At 40.9% G+C, this 16040-nt stretch overlaps 1 protein-coding gene and 1 long non-coding RNA gene across 4 annotated transcripts in view; one reads left to right on the top strand and one right to left on the bottom strand.

Annotated features, from left to right (window-relative positions):
- The first annotated feature begins 1866 nt into the window (after positions 1–1866).
- Positions 1867–16040, top strand: part of SLC66A2 (solute carrier family 66 member 2) — a 59466-nt gene continuing 45292 nt past the window's right edge. For 2 of the 3 annotated variants that reach the window (XM_081014295.1, XM_081014294.1), the window contains exons 1-3: positions 1874–2155; positions 4085–4423; positions 15038–15171. In XM_081014295.1, the coding sequence (XP_080870421.1) occupies positions 4194–4423; positions 15038–15171 (364 nt within the window). In that variant the 5' untranslated portion in view covers positions 1874–2155; positions 4085–4193. Of the gene's footprint in view, positions 2156–4084; positions 4424–15037; positions 15172–16040 lie in introns of all 3 variants that reach the window. The other variant, XM_081014296.1, reaches the window with a different exon arrangement.
- Positions 7161–11330, bottom strand: LOC308481148. The gene is made up of 3 exons (XR_013988481.1): positions 11136–11330; positions 10950–11029; positions 7161–7734 (listed from the first exon to the last, which is right to left on the bottom strand). It is a non-coding gene; the product is annotated as an uncharacterized lncRNA (long non-coding RNA).

The following is a 16040-nucleotide window of genomic DNA, read 5'->3' as shown; positions in this document are numbered from 1 at the left end:
TAAATATTAAAAACTTCCCTAAACAAGGCTGCCTTCAGGTATCTTTTAAAAATAGGATAGCTGCTTATTTCCTTGATATCTGATGGGAGGGTGTTCCACAGGGCGGGTGCCACTACTGAGAAGGCCCTCTGCCTGGTTCCCTGTAACCTCACTTCTCACAATGAGGGAACCGCCAGAAGGCCCTCGGTGCTGGATCTCAGTGTCTGGGCTGAACGATGGGGGTTCATCTCCTGCCTTCCTCTCCTGCAGATAATCAGTTCCAGCAGGACATTGTTTCCTTGTTCATGCACGGTTTGATAAAAGAAAATAAAGGGAGGTAGACTGTTTTGTGTGACTGGTTGAAGCTAGCTTCCATCACAGCCATTAAGAAGAACTGCATGGGATTCATTATAGTCAGGCTGTGATATGAGCAAGTGTGTGCTAGAACAAGATGCATGATGACTGCCACATGAGATGTGTGACCTCTAGCAACTGTGAAGTATATGCTGTTACTTAAGCTGACATAGAAAAGCTATTTATGGAACAAAGGTTTCTCTGACCCCTTGACAGTAATTTAGCTTATAACTGAGATGCATGAAATATCACAGATCACTTTAAAATAAAATACAAGGCACATTCTAGATCATTTTCAGGTGTCTGGTATTACTTTGCTATCAATATATCAGTAACATATTTCTTAAATATGTTTACTGAGTTGCATGGTCTGTTCCAACTCTACAATTCAATGATTTTATGTTTTGCTGCCCCAGCTCAAGGCTGATGTAGCAGAGGAGCCTGTCTCAAGCCTCCAATCTTTAAATGGAGCAGTTTAGGATTCAGCTGATCCATGGCTGGTCCTGCTCCACTATCTGCAACACTCCAGTTTTGTGGTCTTACACTGACTATCATTAGCAGAACTTCCACCACCAGTTGCTTCCTAGCCATCCATACTTTTACTAAGTGCTTCAGGAGCCCCCACAGTAGCAGAGGTTTTTGGAGGGGTGCCTCTGTACAGCCATATCACTACTATTAACATAAAGGTTGTTATCCCATTGAACCGTGTTCTTCTTGGGATTGTACTGTAGCCTGAATTTTCTTTGGGAGCTGGAACCTCCTTTTTAGATATGACCATTTCAGCAACCATGTGAGAATAGAGTATACATGCACACAAAACAGTAACTGTGAAGTAATCTCTGAGGAATATCAGTAGCACTCCAGAGCTTTACATTTCCTACAAGGACTTAGAACACCTGGGGGACCACTAGTTCCCCAATCCCCAGCCCTGTTTTAGAGAGCTGGTTTTATTGACGTTTTGGCATTTATAACTCTGAATTCTGCTTTGGTTAAAAGCAAACTTGAATATAAAAAAGGGAATAAATACTACTACTAATAACGGAAGTCAATTATCCATCGGTTCACTGCTTCAAAGGTCATCACAAGTCCTGTTCGAGGCAAGAATTTACATACAGTGCATAAAAAAATTGATAATTGATTGGGGGAACGGACCAGCAATTACTTTTTACCAATAGTTAAAAATAGCAAGTTCTCTGCTGTTGCTTTGGCGAGGATGACGTCATTTGAAAAGCCTTTTAGAAACACCTTCCTTGATGCTGCTCTGCGAAAAAACACTTTTTTCCTCTCCCCATATCTTGGGGAAAGCAATCCCACCAAGCACACTCCAGTACTCGCATGGCAGAGAGACTGGCGCAAAAAAAAAAAAAAAAAAAAGAAGTACCCGTTCTTAAAAAGACAAATAAACTGGGACGTCGCTTCCTCTTGCCCGCTTCTCCAAATCGTCTCGGACGCGTCTCGCGCTAGGACCCGGGAGTCGCGGGGCCGGGTGCGGGGCGGTTCCTTCCATTGACGGAGGCGCTGCTGGCTGTCGTGACGTCACATAGGCAGGGCCGATTCCCTCGCTGCCGAGCGCTCCTGCTTATTGTCGCCAGCCGCTCAGAAAGAGCAGCGGCAAAAAAGAAGCTGCACGGCGGAGGCGCGAGCTGCTGCATCTGGGGAGGCGTCGCGGGCCGGGGGCCGGAAGAGGGGCGCGGGGCGGGGGGAAGGAGGAAGGTCGGTCGCCGGCGGCGCTGCTCCCTCAGGCACCCGCAGGAAGAGGAGGAGATGCGCGGGTTTCGGTGCGAGGGGCCCTCGGCGGCGTAACTGTTCCTGATAGGGCGAGGTGAGATGGAGGCTGCGAGAAGTCACGTCCCAGAGCACTTTCTGGCTGTTGGGGAGCTCGCGCAGAGCTCCTTTTTGCTTTTTGAGGCGGGGGCGGGGAGTGTTTGGGAGAGTTGCTAGGATGAGTATGAGGGAAGTCGAGGGTGGAACGGTTGCTTTGTGCTAGAGCAGGAGGCTGCCATTCAAAAGGCAGGCATCAGTCACTTCGGGATAAGCGAATTATGTCTCTCTCCAAAAAGTTCCCCTTCCTTTCCCGAACTGTTATCAGGCTCTTCCTGTGAAGGCTGCGGCCAATTCCCCCAAACCCTGCCTGTCCTCTGGAGGCTGAGATGGCTCAGCTGTGCGGGAGTCTCGGTCATTTAGTTTCCCAGCAGTTCACAGTTGATCATGTAGGCTCAGTAGGATGCGTTTATGGGAAGTCTGCAAAGTTTCCTCAAAAATAGAATGTAGAAGAGCTGCCCCAGCCATTCCTGTGCACTTTAGTCAAGCCATACTCGGTAGCACTTGACATGTCTTTTTCATTTCCTTCATCTGGTTTCTCTTTTTACTATAACATCTTGGGATTCTCTCTTCTCTATCTCTTTTTGGGTTTTTTGTTAGAGCCATCACTTCCCTTTCCTTTCTCTATGGTCTTTACACCATACAAGCAGTTAGTGGGGTAATCAGATTTCAAAGAGATATATTTCACTGATTAATTGGTTAGATAATTGATTCCATGCGACTTTTCAGAAAGTGCTCCCAGTTGATTGGGCAGCAGATTTTAATTGATTTAAAATAAAAAATTCAACTAGTTATAAAAGTGCAGCTGGCAAGTGTTGTCTTCTAACAGAAATACCCTCTTCTCTCACACACATTTAATTAGGTGTCATCTCTAAACCTCATTCATGTGCTCCTTCATCCCTATGTTGTCATGTAGATGCTGGTCTGAATCACATAACTATCTATTCCTGGTGAGATTTGTTCCAATTGAGCTGATTTTACTCTTGGTTCAATGGTGCAGGTCACATAATTTATGGCAGAAATCCAGTGAAATGACCTGACAAGCATTCTCTCACAACCTGAAAATGTATTGAGCCATTCACAAGATGCTTTCCACATAGGTTGTGTCATGTTATCTTCAGTTGGGGTGGGGAAAACATGTGCAGATGTGTCTTTGGTAATGCCAAAAGAGATGGAACTTGAAGGCACAGTCATTCTTAACCAGAGAGAAGCAACTCATTGAAGAACTCTCTGCTTTGAGTATGGTTTCTGCAGTACAGTGGTACCTCGGGTTACAGACACTTCAGGTTACAGACTCCGCTAACCCATAAATAATACCTCGGGTTAAGAACTTTGCTTCAGGATGAGAACAGAAATTGCGCAGTGGCGGCAGCGGGAGGGCCCATTAGCTAAAGTACCTCAGGTTAAGAACAGTTTCAGGTTAAGAACGGACCTCCAGAATGAATTAAGTTCTTAACCCAAGGTACCACTGTAGTTATCTTAAACGGTTATCCTAGCCCCTGAAAGTGGCTACGTGTTATTCCTGTAAATAATAATGGAGTATGCCAAGTAACTTGCACAGTCATCTTGCCTGCTGTATCGTTGTTACTTTGCTACATTTTGAGAGAGACTAATGTGTTGAAACCAGTACCATAATGAATGAGCGGTCTTTATTTTCTGAAAAGCCTATAGTGACTGTGTGTGCATCTTTATATACGTTCTTTCTGAGAGGATTTTATTTCTAGGGATGCTAGACTTCCACAGTCTTGGCACTCAACCAATCCATTGTTGAACATGGTAGAAAAGGCACTGGTTGAGACTGGATTCAAGAAGAGTGACTTTCTGTGGTGCTTTGTGATTTGCCCAACTTGCTGTAACAGGAGATCATTTTCTACACAAGTACAAGTTTGAGATTTTATCTTTGATTTTTGTTTGTTTGCTTGTTTGTTAGGGCTGCCTAAAGAAGGACACATGGAATGACAGATTGCTTAGATATGAATAAAAGCCAACAAAGCCTGAGGAAGAAGTAAAAGGGGGATCCCTTTGCAGCAGCTGCCCTGATGTTAAGGGACTTCATATTGCCCATCATGGAGGCGGATGGCTGGGAGTGGCTAGTGGCTCCGATTCAGCAGCTGATATCCTGGGGTGCATCTGCAGCCATGGTGTTTGGAGGTGTGGTGCCATACATCCCACAATACCGAGATATTAAAAGGACACAGAATGCAGAGGGCTTTTCAACCTACGTGTGTTTAGTGTTATTAGTTGCAAACATTTTAAGGATACTCTTCTGGTAAGTTGACTCTTATGCCACTTTGAATGTTTTCTCTATTCTTGAGTTTCTGGATGTTGATGTGAGAGGTGCTGTGAGATTAAGTGCCTTTTGGACATCACAAAAAAATCTTCACAGAAGGAACATAAAATCTGCTTGAAAATCACAATTCCTTTACTCGGTGGTTGATTGTGAACAGCTTTGTGAATTATCATTCATAAATTCTACATTGGTCACACAAAACTGAAGTAGAAGAAGGATTCATCCTAGATTTGATTCTAGGTCCCAATCCCAATCCACTCTGAGCTGCAACACGTTGGCTATCAGTAATACAACAGCAGAGAGAGTAAAATATTATGGAAAAGTCTATTTTGATTCCGAATCTGAAAACTTTAATTTCACACACACACACACACACAATATTTTTAAGAAAAACTTAAAATGGGAGAATAAAATAAACAGAATATTGAGTTAAAAATAGTTTCACAGATTTCTTGCTATCCATGTGAGTCACAGCATGCTTTGTTGCCCAGGTATACCCTCTTTTTGTTTTGTTATCCATTTGGCTGCAAACACATAGGGTTAGATCCAGACTTAATCATGCTTACTGATTTCAGTGGATTTACTGTAGGCATGGCTAAAGCTAAAAGCCCAACTATGTCTTATTAGAGTGAGTCCTATGAATTAAATAGGGCTTACTCCTATTTACTCTAAGTGTGGTTTAGATTACAGCCCTGGTATGGATCTAACCCATAGGATTCTTTACGTAAGTGGTTGAGGGTGTGGAGCTGGAGAGATTTGTCTTCCTAATTTTTAGTTTTGTGTTGCTTTGCACTTTTCTCCAAAATAGTCTCTTGCTTTGCTTTCTACTGTTCCAGTTATGGCTGGAGTCCACAGAATGTGAATTTTTTGGCACATCTATTAGAAGGTTATGCTTATAAGTAACTCAGTAAATCTGGAGGCTGTCCTCTAACAGTTGATCTGTGTAGTCATTTATTGTAGAAATCTTCTGGGCTACAGTATCCCTGTGTGCAATCTGTGGCCCTTCTACTGTTCTTAAAATATTTCCCACTTTTCTGCTCTTATTATACAGGTGTCAAAATGGGCTCCAGCATTAAAGCTAGCATAACCAATCCTTTATATGGTGAACTTTGCTTCATAATAAAATATAATTAACTTTGGGCATTATCCCTAACTAACAACTCATTTTATGAGAAGTTTAGTCTGAGGAAGAGACAAAGGGTAGTGGACTGATGCCCCACCCACCAACCTCAAAGAAGATTGTTCCACATAGCTTTCTTGCATCAAGATCCTAAAATTTCCTAATTTCTAAATAATAGAAGTCAGTTGTGGAAGTCAGCCTTTCCCATCCCGATACCCTCCAGATATTTAGATTACAACTCCCATAAGCCCCAGCCAGCTCGACCCAGGAGTGAGGGTTGATGGGAGTTGTAGTCCAACAACACTTGGAGGGCAGCAAGTTGAAGAAAGTTGGTATAGTTAATTGGAGCAATGAGTGCAACTGGCAAATTGGTGTTGTTGCTGCCTTTCCCCCCAATGGTTATAGTCCACTAACTGAAGTGAAAAGTGCATAGGGTAGCTTGATTATCATCATTCAGCTTCATGGTTTTGTAACAGTATCTTATTATTTGTTTATATAAAATGTTTATCCTGCCCATGCACCACTTGGGATTAGGCACTTGAGATATTTACAGTAACTTGTTGAATAGAAAGAGATACACAAACAAACCCACCGTGTTTGATTGACTCTTTGCAAGACTCTTGGATCATTTCCTATGTCTGCAAACTTTTGCTTGAAATCCATAGCTAGCTAGCTGTGTAGTGCATGTCACCCTGATATGTCTCAAACAGCTATTACAAGTTAACATATTTTACAATATAGTGAAAGAGTATTTTGTCATTGGGTCCAACCATTGCTTTGACATGCTGCTTGGTTCTATTGTTACCCTTGTAGGGTAACACTATAACACATGCCATTTTTTCTTCTAGCCTTATGTTTCTTTACTGCTTTGGTCTATTTGTATAGTTACATTTTTATTTGGAACATTGATTCCTTTCCCTGCATAAAATGTAAACATCATAAACCAGGAAAGTTCCTACCACAAAGGAAACATAAGAAGAAGAATCTGATTATGTGGACTTTAGTTCACAAAAGTTTGTGTCGTTATTTTGTAATCTTTAAGGCTTCACAAAATGTTTTTGTTTTTGCTACAGCAGATTAACACAGCCACCTCTCTGGGAAAATAATGTTATAATGTAATAGTTCTGTCACAAGTCTAATATTTACAATTTATTTCTAACTCCTGTTTTTCTGGGATAGTAGTATGTGGTTCTGCTGTCTGCAAGAGATTCAAAAACAAGTAGTTTTAACTTCCTGTCCTCTAAACATTTTTTCACAAACATCTGAATTCCCATCATTATTTTTCTAGGAATGTGATTTCTAGCAGGTATTGTTAGAGATAGGTGCTTCAAGGTGACAGTCAGCAGTGTATTAAATAAATACTGTACAAGAAGCACATTGTGGGGACCTTTTTTTGAGCCCTTATACTGCTCTTGTCACCCTCACACAAGGTCAGACAACTAATCATACTCTTCTGATGCAGTGTTGGAAAATGCATCTGTATTTTTTAAATGTCCCCGCTGCTCCCTGCCCTTGCCTCCTATCAAAGGACAGCCATGGTGTTTGTTCTAAGTTCTGGGAAACACGAGAAAAGACACAGGAAATAAACAGGCCCATTTCATTTTGATAAGCCATACTTGTCTGTGGCAAACACAGTGGATAGGCAAAGTGTGTAGAGTGGTAACAATTTAGTGCTGGGTTTGGTAACTGGGTTTGCCCTAGGATTATTGTAATGTACAATTTCAATACTTGATCTTAATGTCAAATGAACACTGGGCTTAGGGAGTTTGGGACTTTAAGTCAGTGAATGAGTAACTCAGTTTTACCTCTATGCCAATATTTCTCTACCATCACTCTGGTCCTGTTCAGTGCACTCTCATCATCTTACTACTGAACTTAAGGGGTGTTTTCCCCATGTCAATGTCTTATTTTTATCACTGCAACCAAGCTATTTATTTATTGATCCATGAATCTTGGGGAAATACCCATCCCCCGATTTTAATTTGTTTATGGATGGCCATTTACGTCAGATTGCTATAGCTCTCATGGATGTAATGTGAAACCAGGAATTTGGACACAAGCCAAATGTTACTGAAGAGTATTCTTCTCTGTTGATTGCATTGGATTGCACTGTAAATCCAGCATCCGACCTTCAGAGGATTGGCCACTGTCCAAATTCATCTTGTGTTGCCTGAAGGAGAATAAAATGGGTGCTGTTAGCTTTTTAGTGGTGTGTGTTGTAGGTCAAAAATGTTAACTCATTTGTCACTTTTTAAACATGTGGAATTGTAACTGGATTTTCATTTATACCTTTCCCTGTTTAAAAGTTGTTGAGAGTTTAGTGACGACAGAGAAAGCTTTGCTACTTGAATCAGCATAAACTGGCTTTTAATCAGCACAATAGTTAGTTGTAATCCGTTGTGTGGTTATGCTTCTGCTATGCTTCTACTAATGGTCAAAATTTCATAGATATTTATTTCTGTTTCATAGAATCATAGAGTTGGAAGGGACCACAAGGGTCATCTAGTCCAACCTCCTGCAACGCAGGAATCTTTTGCCCGATGTGGGGCTTGAACCCACAAACCTGAGATTAAAAGTCTTGCACTCTGCTCCGTCTGAGCCAAGTCTATGATGTTCATGCTTAAATTATAGAACTTCTGATGCTGATGGAAATTGCATCTTAATTTATTATCAGTAATGCTATGAATCAGACTCTGTAAACTCAATCTAAAAACTGTTTCATGAAGTTTGTTTGAAAGACTTGCATCTCAGCTAAAAATTTGTCATACAGTATTGACCTAACTTTCTCTCCACAAATTAACTGGTTTGGCATAATGGTGGTAAGGGGAAACTTGGGGGAAGTCTAAAAAAGTCTCAAGCTGTAGAGAGGACAATGCAAACTTTGCTCCCCAGGAACTTGTTGGAGAGGCAAAAAAAAAGAGAAAAAGGTCTGGGATGCTTGTTGTAACAAGAGCAGCATTTATTGCCACAGGACCTGAGGTGGATTAAGTTTTGGTTGCAGAGATTTAATGAAACTAGGGCAGATAGGCTGGAAGGAAACAAACAGGACTGGGAAGAAATTTAGGGTGGAATTTAGTCAGGAAAAGGCTTACAGGAAAGAGAAGGCAAAGAGCCATAATGAATTAAAAACACACCCACTCACCCAAGTTTGGGGAAGTGAGGTTTGGTAAGACATGGAGGCAGACTTCAGGCAAGAGGTATTGTCTGGCCTGTCAGAAGCATCTTCCAGCATCCCTCTACAGCAGTGACCGGGAGACAGGCAATGCAATATGAGCAGCCAAACTACACCCAGTTATGCTTATTTTAAAAGTCAGTGGGGCAAGGTTGATTTATGACAGGTCTTCAGGAAAAAATAATATGAGTGAGCAAAGAAGAAGCCAAGTAGAGTCAGTTTGGTAGTGGTAGGGAGCAGATATTACTCCAGGCATAGGCAAACTCGGTCCTACAGATGTTTTGAGACTACAGTTCCCACCATCACTGACCACCGGTCCTGTTAGCTAGGGATGATGGGAGTTGTAGTCCCAAAACATCTGGAGGGCCGAGTTTGCCTTTGCCTGTATTACTTATACTGTATATCCCATTTTCTTGGGGAAAGAAACCTCTCGGTTTCACATTCCATATTTATAACTTATTCATGGGTGGGCAGGACAGATTTGTCAAAGGATGGAAAACTCATGTTGCTTCTCAGCATTATGTGTGTGAGAGAGGTGGGGTGGGGGGAGAGAAAGAGAGAAAGATCTAGGTCACATACTGACATCTGGGAAATTGCAAAAAATTGACTGAGGCCACCCAAGGGTAATGAAATGTCTTGCTTATTAAGAATTTCTGGGTCAAAGCTAAAAATAATATTTTTTATTAATATAAATAATATTTTTTATTAATAGTGAAATGTCTCAGCATTAGGTGCCACAGTGTAAATTAGGCTTAAAAGAACAAAGCATAGAAATAGAAGCTTGCAATCTTTAAAGAAATCTCAGGAATATTGAGTGGGATGGAAGGGACGCAAGGAAGGGTTTGGAGAAACAGCAGAGATCCAAGGTTAACTCTCTGCCCCTTTTTTATTTTAACAGTATCCATCTGCTCTGGGGTTCACTGGACCCTCTAAATTACAGCTGGAAAGAAAGACCACAATTGGCTTCAGGGTTTTTTTTAAACAGAAAAATATTGTTTAACAGCAAAACTGTTGAGATACATTTGACACCATAATTTTAACTGGGAAAGTGTTAAAACTCTTGTGTTGAAGAGAGCACCTAGCTCAATAAACTACTACTAGAGTGTTTCTCAAGTTTTGTAGCAGCATAAAAATTGAATTTATAATGGAGATAAAATTCTAAGGTTTTTCCAGCTTTCATTCATTCATTTATTTATTTATTTACTGAGTTTATACACTTGTAAACTGCTTAGTGGTTTTATAATCAAGCAGTATATAAACTTTGTTAAATAAAACAAATTTGTATTTACTAGACTTCTAAGTGGTGTAATTTTGAGAAAATTGGTGGAGATAAGAGTGGACTCCATTTACACTCTGAAAGCCATCAGGGATCAGAACTGATGGCTTTCTAGATGATTTGGGACTCTAGATCCAATCACTGTCGGCCATGCAGACTTGGGCTGATGATACTTTTAGTCCACTATCCATAGGGCCAAAGTAGTGTCGCTTTCCCTTCCATTTCAGTAGAGATAAATCAGGCCCCCAGTAGCGTAATAAGTTAAAATGGATTTAAACGTCTTCTTTTTTTAATTAAGGAGGGGGGAAGCTGAAATACTGTGGGAAAACTGATCCCAGAACTGTTGGAGAGATGTGGAAGAATTCAGTGTAATGCTAAGCAGATTGCTTCATTGCTGCAAACACTTCTGCTTTTCTGATAGAATGGTCTGCCCTCTTCTCCCCCATGTGCTGTTCTGAGGGTTCTCCAAGCCAATTTGGGGAGAGTGAGGGGAGCTGGGGGCAAGCCTCTATGCTAGTGGAAGTCCTTGTGTGTGGCCGTGCTTCTTATTTGAATGAATCCCATCCATGGAGTATGAAGTCGTTCAGGTTTGCTATTTTAAAAAAATGATACTTCAAACAGCCGCTGGGGTCCACAGCAATATCACTTGCTGTTTCTTAAAGGGAGGCTTACTATTCTGCCATGCTTTGTGAAAACTGGACCCATTTGTTTGTTAAGTTTTAATATTTGCTTCTTTATCTTTGCAAACGAGCAAATGACATTGCATGACAAATCTGTTGTAATTTATAGCTGTTTAGGAACCTCGGTGCTAGTTGAACTGGATTTAATGATATCCGTGTCTGAGTGGAAGCAATTCTCCTCACACAGTTGTCCCACCCACTACTACACCACATAACACATTTCCCAGAATTTATTTGGTCACGTTTCCATAACATACCTTCAGAGACGCTGAGAGTGAATCGACTTACTGTATCTGTGCCTATTGTTTTTACATCTTCTGGAGTGGATCTCAAGCTGCTGTCAGAATTGAAATGAGGGAATAAAATTTGGTTTACGTCTCAAGTCCAGATTTTCAGCAAACCTAACTAAACGGCAACACATTTTCTTACTGTTAGCATCTTACCTGCTTACAGTAGATAAGATAAAGGCAAGTGTTTGCATTAGATTTCAGTGTGTGGAAAGCTGCATACTACTTCCAGACTTCCTGGTGACTAAAGGATAACAAGACTTCCCCCCACCCAAAGTTATGTAAAAGATTGACCAATGTGACAGTAGTACTTCCTGGTTTTAAACAGTTCAAAAAATGACAAACCAACTTAGCAAGCACCAAATCAACATCTGTTGCCTAGCTTGATAAGAGCAATATATCTGGCAGTTTCTCTCCAGAATTTATATAGATTGGTGTTGGAAGTGAAAACAGGAAATGGAGTACTAGATTAGTGTTCATTGTTTTTGCACCCTTCCTTTGAACACCAGTATTGTCTACTCAGAGAGAGGGGATACTGGTCTAGATGGACCATTGACCTACTCAGGGAGTTTGTACTATGCTAGTGGAGGAGTGGGGAATTGGCTTTAATCAGCCAGCTAGATTGTAGGTTCCTCTACCTTCAGGCCAGTTTGAGAGGTCAGAAGTACCTGCCCACCAGTCAAATCAGCCGACATCACTATGATGTCAGTTGACCCATTTTCCCTTTGTATTGCAACAAGCTGCACTATAGAAATGAGCATCCGAACCCAGCCAAGCAGGGCTTGAAGTGACTGCCGATTAGCTGTTTGATGCTGACTTCAGGCTCTACTTTTCTGTTGGGATCTGCTCACCACGGAGTTCCCCATAGAGAGTTCAGGTAGCTCATCCAACCTCAGCAGGCTTGAAGTCTGCATCTATCAGCTGATTTGTGATGGCAGGAAAGCTGCCTTGCTAGTTCACAATCAGGAGCAAGTGTGGTGTGGAAAACTGTCTGTCGGGTCAAATGGGGACCTGTGCTGTCTCTAATTAGGCCTGTGAACTGGAGGTTTCTCACCCCTGTGCTAGTGCCTGCTACATGTCTACATAATGGAGGGTGTGATAATGACAGAAAGTAAATGGAATTAGCATAGGATAACAGAGGGTTTTTGTAGAGAAGGGTGATTGTTATGATTTAAGACTCCTTAAAATAATTAAGTTGAAAGTGGGAGCCTCCAATTTTCAGGCATATGTTTCCTACAGTTCATTTGCCTTTTGGCCATAGGCCATAACTGAATTTAGGATGATGACATACATTAAACTGGCACTAACTGCAATATATATAGAACTGCAAATATTGCAGATCCAGTAGTCTTCGGAATAGTCAGCGAATGATACAGCTTTTTTTCTTTTATAACCCTTCAATTTTGCTTGTGCTTACCCATGAGATTTATTAGGGGATTATGGAGGCTTCTATGCAATTCAGGAAGAAGAAGTTGGATAGCAGCCAGTTCTTATTGAAGGTCATGCCCAGGTTTTATGATTAGGATTTAATGCAGTCATAAAAGGTAGACTATCCTGTAACATTTGGCTGATATCCAAATCCTGATCCACAGGAAACATAGCTAAAAGACAGTAGTAAATTAATTTCTTTTGGATGGCTTGTTTCTTAATTTCACTCTTAGTTGATTTCCTATGCTTCCTAAATTAATTTTTGCTTGGCTCTCAGTAATACATATTGAAGATACGCGGCTGCCTATTTTTAGCGTACTGTTGCTATGGTTCTTTTATCAGCTACCCTAACTCTGGACCCCTGTCCTTTACCTTTTTTTTTTTTACATCCTAGGCCTTCTTACCAGTCTTCAGCCTCCTCATCTGCCACACACCCAGTTGCTCCTCCTACCATCTTCTAAACTTGCTTACAGAAGCGACACTGTTCACAAACATATCATTTCTAGCAAGTCCTCTCAAAGTACTAGAAGATTTGTGAACATCATGTGCTATAACTGTGGGAAGCTTGTTTGAGTTTGGAAAGGAGGAGGACAGAACTAAAAGAATCTGCTATTTATGGTGTAGTGTTTTCAGTGAAGTTTCTTGGTTAGTTTTCTCTCCCTCCCCACCCCACTTGGGACCTAACTTAGAATTGGATTAAACTACAGCTCAGCTTTGGAATATGAGAATAATAAAGAGTGATAAGCATCATGCAGAAACCTTTCCTTCACCACTATAGGCTTGCTGAAACTCTCCCCTAATACACATGTTGTACATCAGAAAACAGCCCCTCCCCATTTCCAGTATGGTGCACAGCATGTGACACAGGTTGTATGTGCATATAGCATTATCTCTGTAACCATTTTTAGGGTGAGAAGTTTGTGGAGATTAAGTGCAGCATATATGTGATTTTCAGCATGTTGGGTGTGATTTGTCCCTTGGTAACTGCAGCAAATCCCCATTTGTCTGAAATCAGGGAAAGGATTGGACATATTGCACACATTCACATGGTTGGGTTGCTAGTAAGTTTATGTGTGCATGTGCAATATATATTTAAGATAATCTTTTGGAAGTTAGTTGTTCCTGTGAGTGTGTCTTTCAATTATTATTTTTAAAGCTTAGGAAGTGAAGAGATCTCCCTCTAGTGGTTTTCACGAGAGAGAGACTGAATTCTATACATCAGTTTAAACTTAGGGGAAAGCATTCTTCTTGTTAAAAGCAGTTCTTGAGAAGATGAAGTACTATCCCTACATAACTTCATTTGTATCACGTGACCCCAAGAAGCACAGAAGAAAGGCAGTCATGTCCACATAATCTCAACCATTTCACTGTAAATATCCTCAAAAATCCTCCGATTTTCCCATTACTCCAAAGAATCAGTGATAGAAAGCTAGAAGCTAAATAGACCTTAAACTTAGGTTATGGGCGCAACAATGGAATGTCCAGGCGCACTTTTTTATAACAAGAATACAAAGCCAAAAATGAATGAACTGCAGCTAAAATATTATGTTTATTTTTCACATAGTCTCTAGTCCTTCACTTGCCCACCTCCCCCTAATATTCTTAAGAGGGTCTCTTCTTCAGTCTTCAGAAAGTAGCTGGAAGTGAGTAGGTGGGGAAAAGGTCCTCCTTTCCTTCCACTCTGCAGTTTTAATCTGAAATCATATGGACACTACAGTGCCCAGAGCTGAGAAACTGCTTGCGCTAATGAAATTCCTGGTTGCAAAATGCACCTAGAACAATGGGAGTTTTAAACACTGCAATGAATCCTTTAGTTAACGCAAAGGATCACCACCCAGCTAAGCAACTTCTGTGGGATTGTTTCCTGGGATTGTTTCTATGGGGTTGTTTAAACAAAATTTATATCCTCAAAATCCTTTTCTACTTTTACTCACTGTATTTTGCAAATTGCTTGTAAAAGTAAACATTGTCTGATGCCTGGTCAGAAAGAGCCACGTAAGGTAGACCTGAAAAAAAACCTTTACATCTCCCCTGGGGGGAACCTATGCCCCTAGAAAGAAGTGCACATCCACATTTGAAAAGGCCTGCTTTGAGGGATTTTTTATTTTTAAAAAAGTTGGCCATTGCTGCAATCCAGCCTGCATTTACCAGGAAGTGACCCCATAAACTCAGTAGGACTGACTTCTGGTTAGCATTGTGCTGCAATGTTTTGCTCTTGTCTGGTGCTGCAATAGCCCTGTCTTGGCTGCAGGGACATAGGAAGCTGTCTTGTCCTGGATCAGACTCTTGTTTACATTGAGTAGCATTGGCTCTCCAGGGTTTCAGAGAGGTGTTTCTCCAGCCCTACCCAGATATGCTGGGAATTGAACCTGGGACCTTCTGCATGCAAAACAGTTGTTCTACCACTGAGCTTTGGCCAGCAGCTTGCCAGATGCATCCTAGGCTTAGGGCTGTTGAATAACACTTGGGCTAGTATGGAGTATAAATGTATTAACATAGTCCAAGTGGAATTCTTTGATCCACATTTGTGTGTGTGTGTGTGTGTGTGTGTGTGTGTGTGTGACTATTTCTGTTGAAGTTGGTAGAATGAATGTTCATTATTTGATTTGACTTGTCATCTTTTCTTCCAGGTTTGGGAGGCACTTTGAATCCCCTCTACTGTTGCAGAGCATCATTATGATAATTACAATGTTACTGATGCTGAAACTGTGCACTGAAGTACGTGTGACAAATGAGCTGAACATAAAACGGCGCTCCTTTTCAGGTTAGTTGAAGCCCTTGGCCAGTGATCCTATGTACTGTCCTTCCCTTCTGCATTTGCAGTTGGGGTTTTTTTTTGTTACTGAACTGTAATTTGGCACATGTTATATAAAACTGTCTTTAAAATAATAATAATCCTGTACTAAAAGAACATTCAGCCTGACTTGTGGTAAGGGGCTGGTTTTTTTTGAAATTTGTTATTTGTTTTTAAAATGCTTTGTTATGAATATGTCAAATCCTATTCAGTAGCTGGCATCATGTTTTGTTGCAAAAATTAATTCATTTGAGCTCTGGGTTAATCGCAGAACAAAATGGTATTTTGCCTGTAGGAGAAGGGTGGTCTCACTTTTTGATCTCCAATCCTAAGAGCAACCTGATACTTTCCAGGTTGTAGTTTTACCGTAATTTGTTTTGATTACGTCTTTGTTGGTTGTCAGTTTGTTTTGATTCTTCAATATATGCTTACTTAAAAAAGAAAATGCTGCAATCCTAAAATGCAAGATAGCTGCCTTAATTTATGAATTGCTTGGCCTAGGGCATTTACATTTTCTAATGAAATATGCTATGAGATAATGTGAGAGAATGAAGCATATTGTAGCACAAAACTCACTCTGTGTGCTTGTATTTGGGTCAGATGGGGGGGATCCTTTGGAGCTTTTCTTCTGAATGCTGGCACCATGGAAATGATCAGCACAAGGTATTCCTTGATTGTATTCATTCATTTGCATATAATGGAGAAATACCCTTTTCCCCAGGAGGAATAAGGAAAGGTGGTAGGAAGAGATGCTTTTCTGTTAATTCCAATTTAAGTATCTTTTAAGAAGGTAACTTTGGGAAGCTGGAAATAAATGTTGAAATTGCGAGCAACTTCTG

The sequence above is a fragment of the Podarcis pityusensis genome (genome assembly GCF_964106645.2).
Source record: "Podarcis pityusensis genome assembly, chromosome: 7".
Classification (NCBI taxonomy): Eukaryota; Metazoa; Chordata; class Lepidosauria; order Squamata; family Lacertidae; genus Podarcis; species Podarcis pityusensis.
The sequence above is the reverse complement of the archived record's forward strand: the minus strand, read 5'-3'. Positions and strand labels throughout refer to the sequence as shown.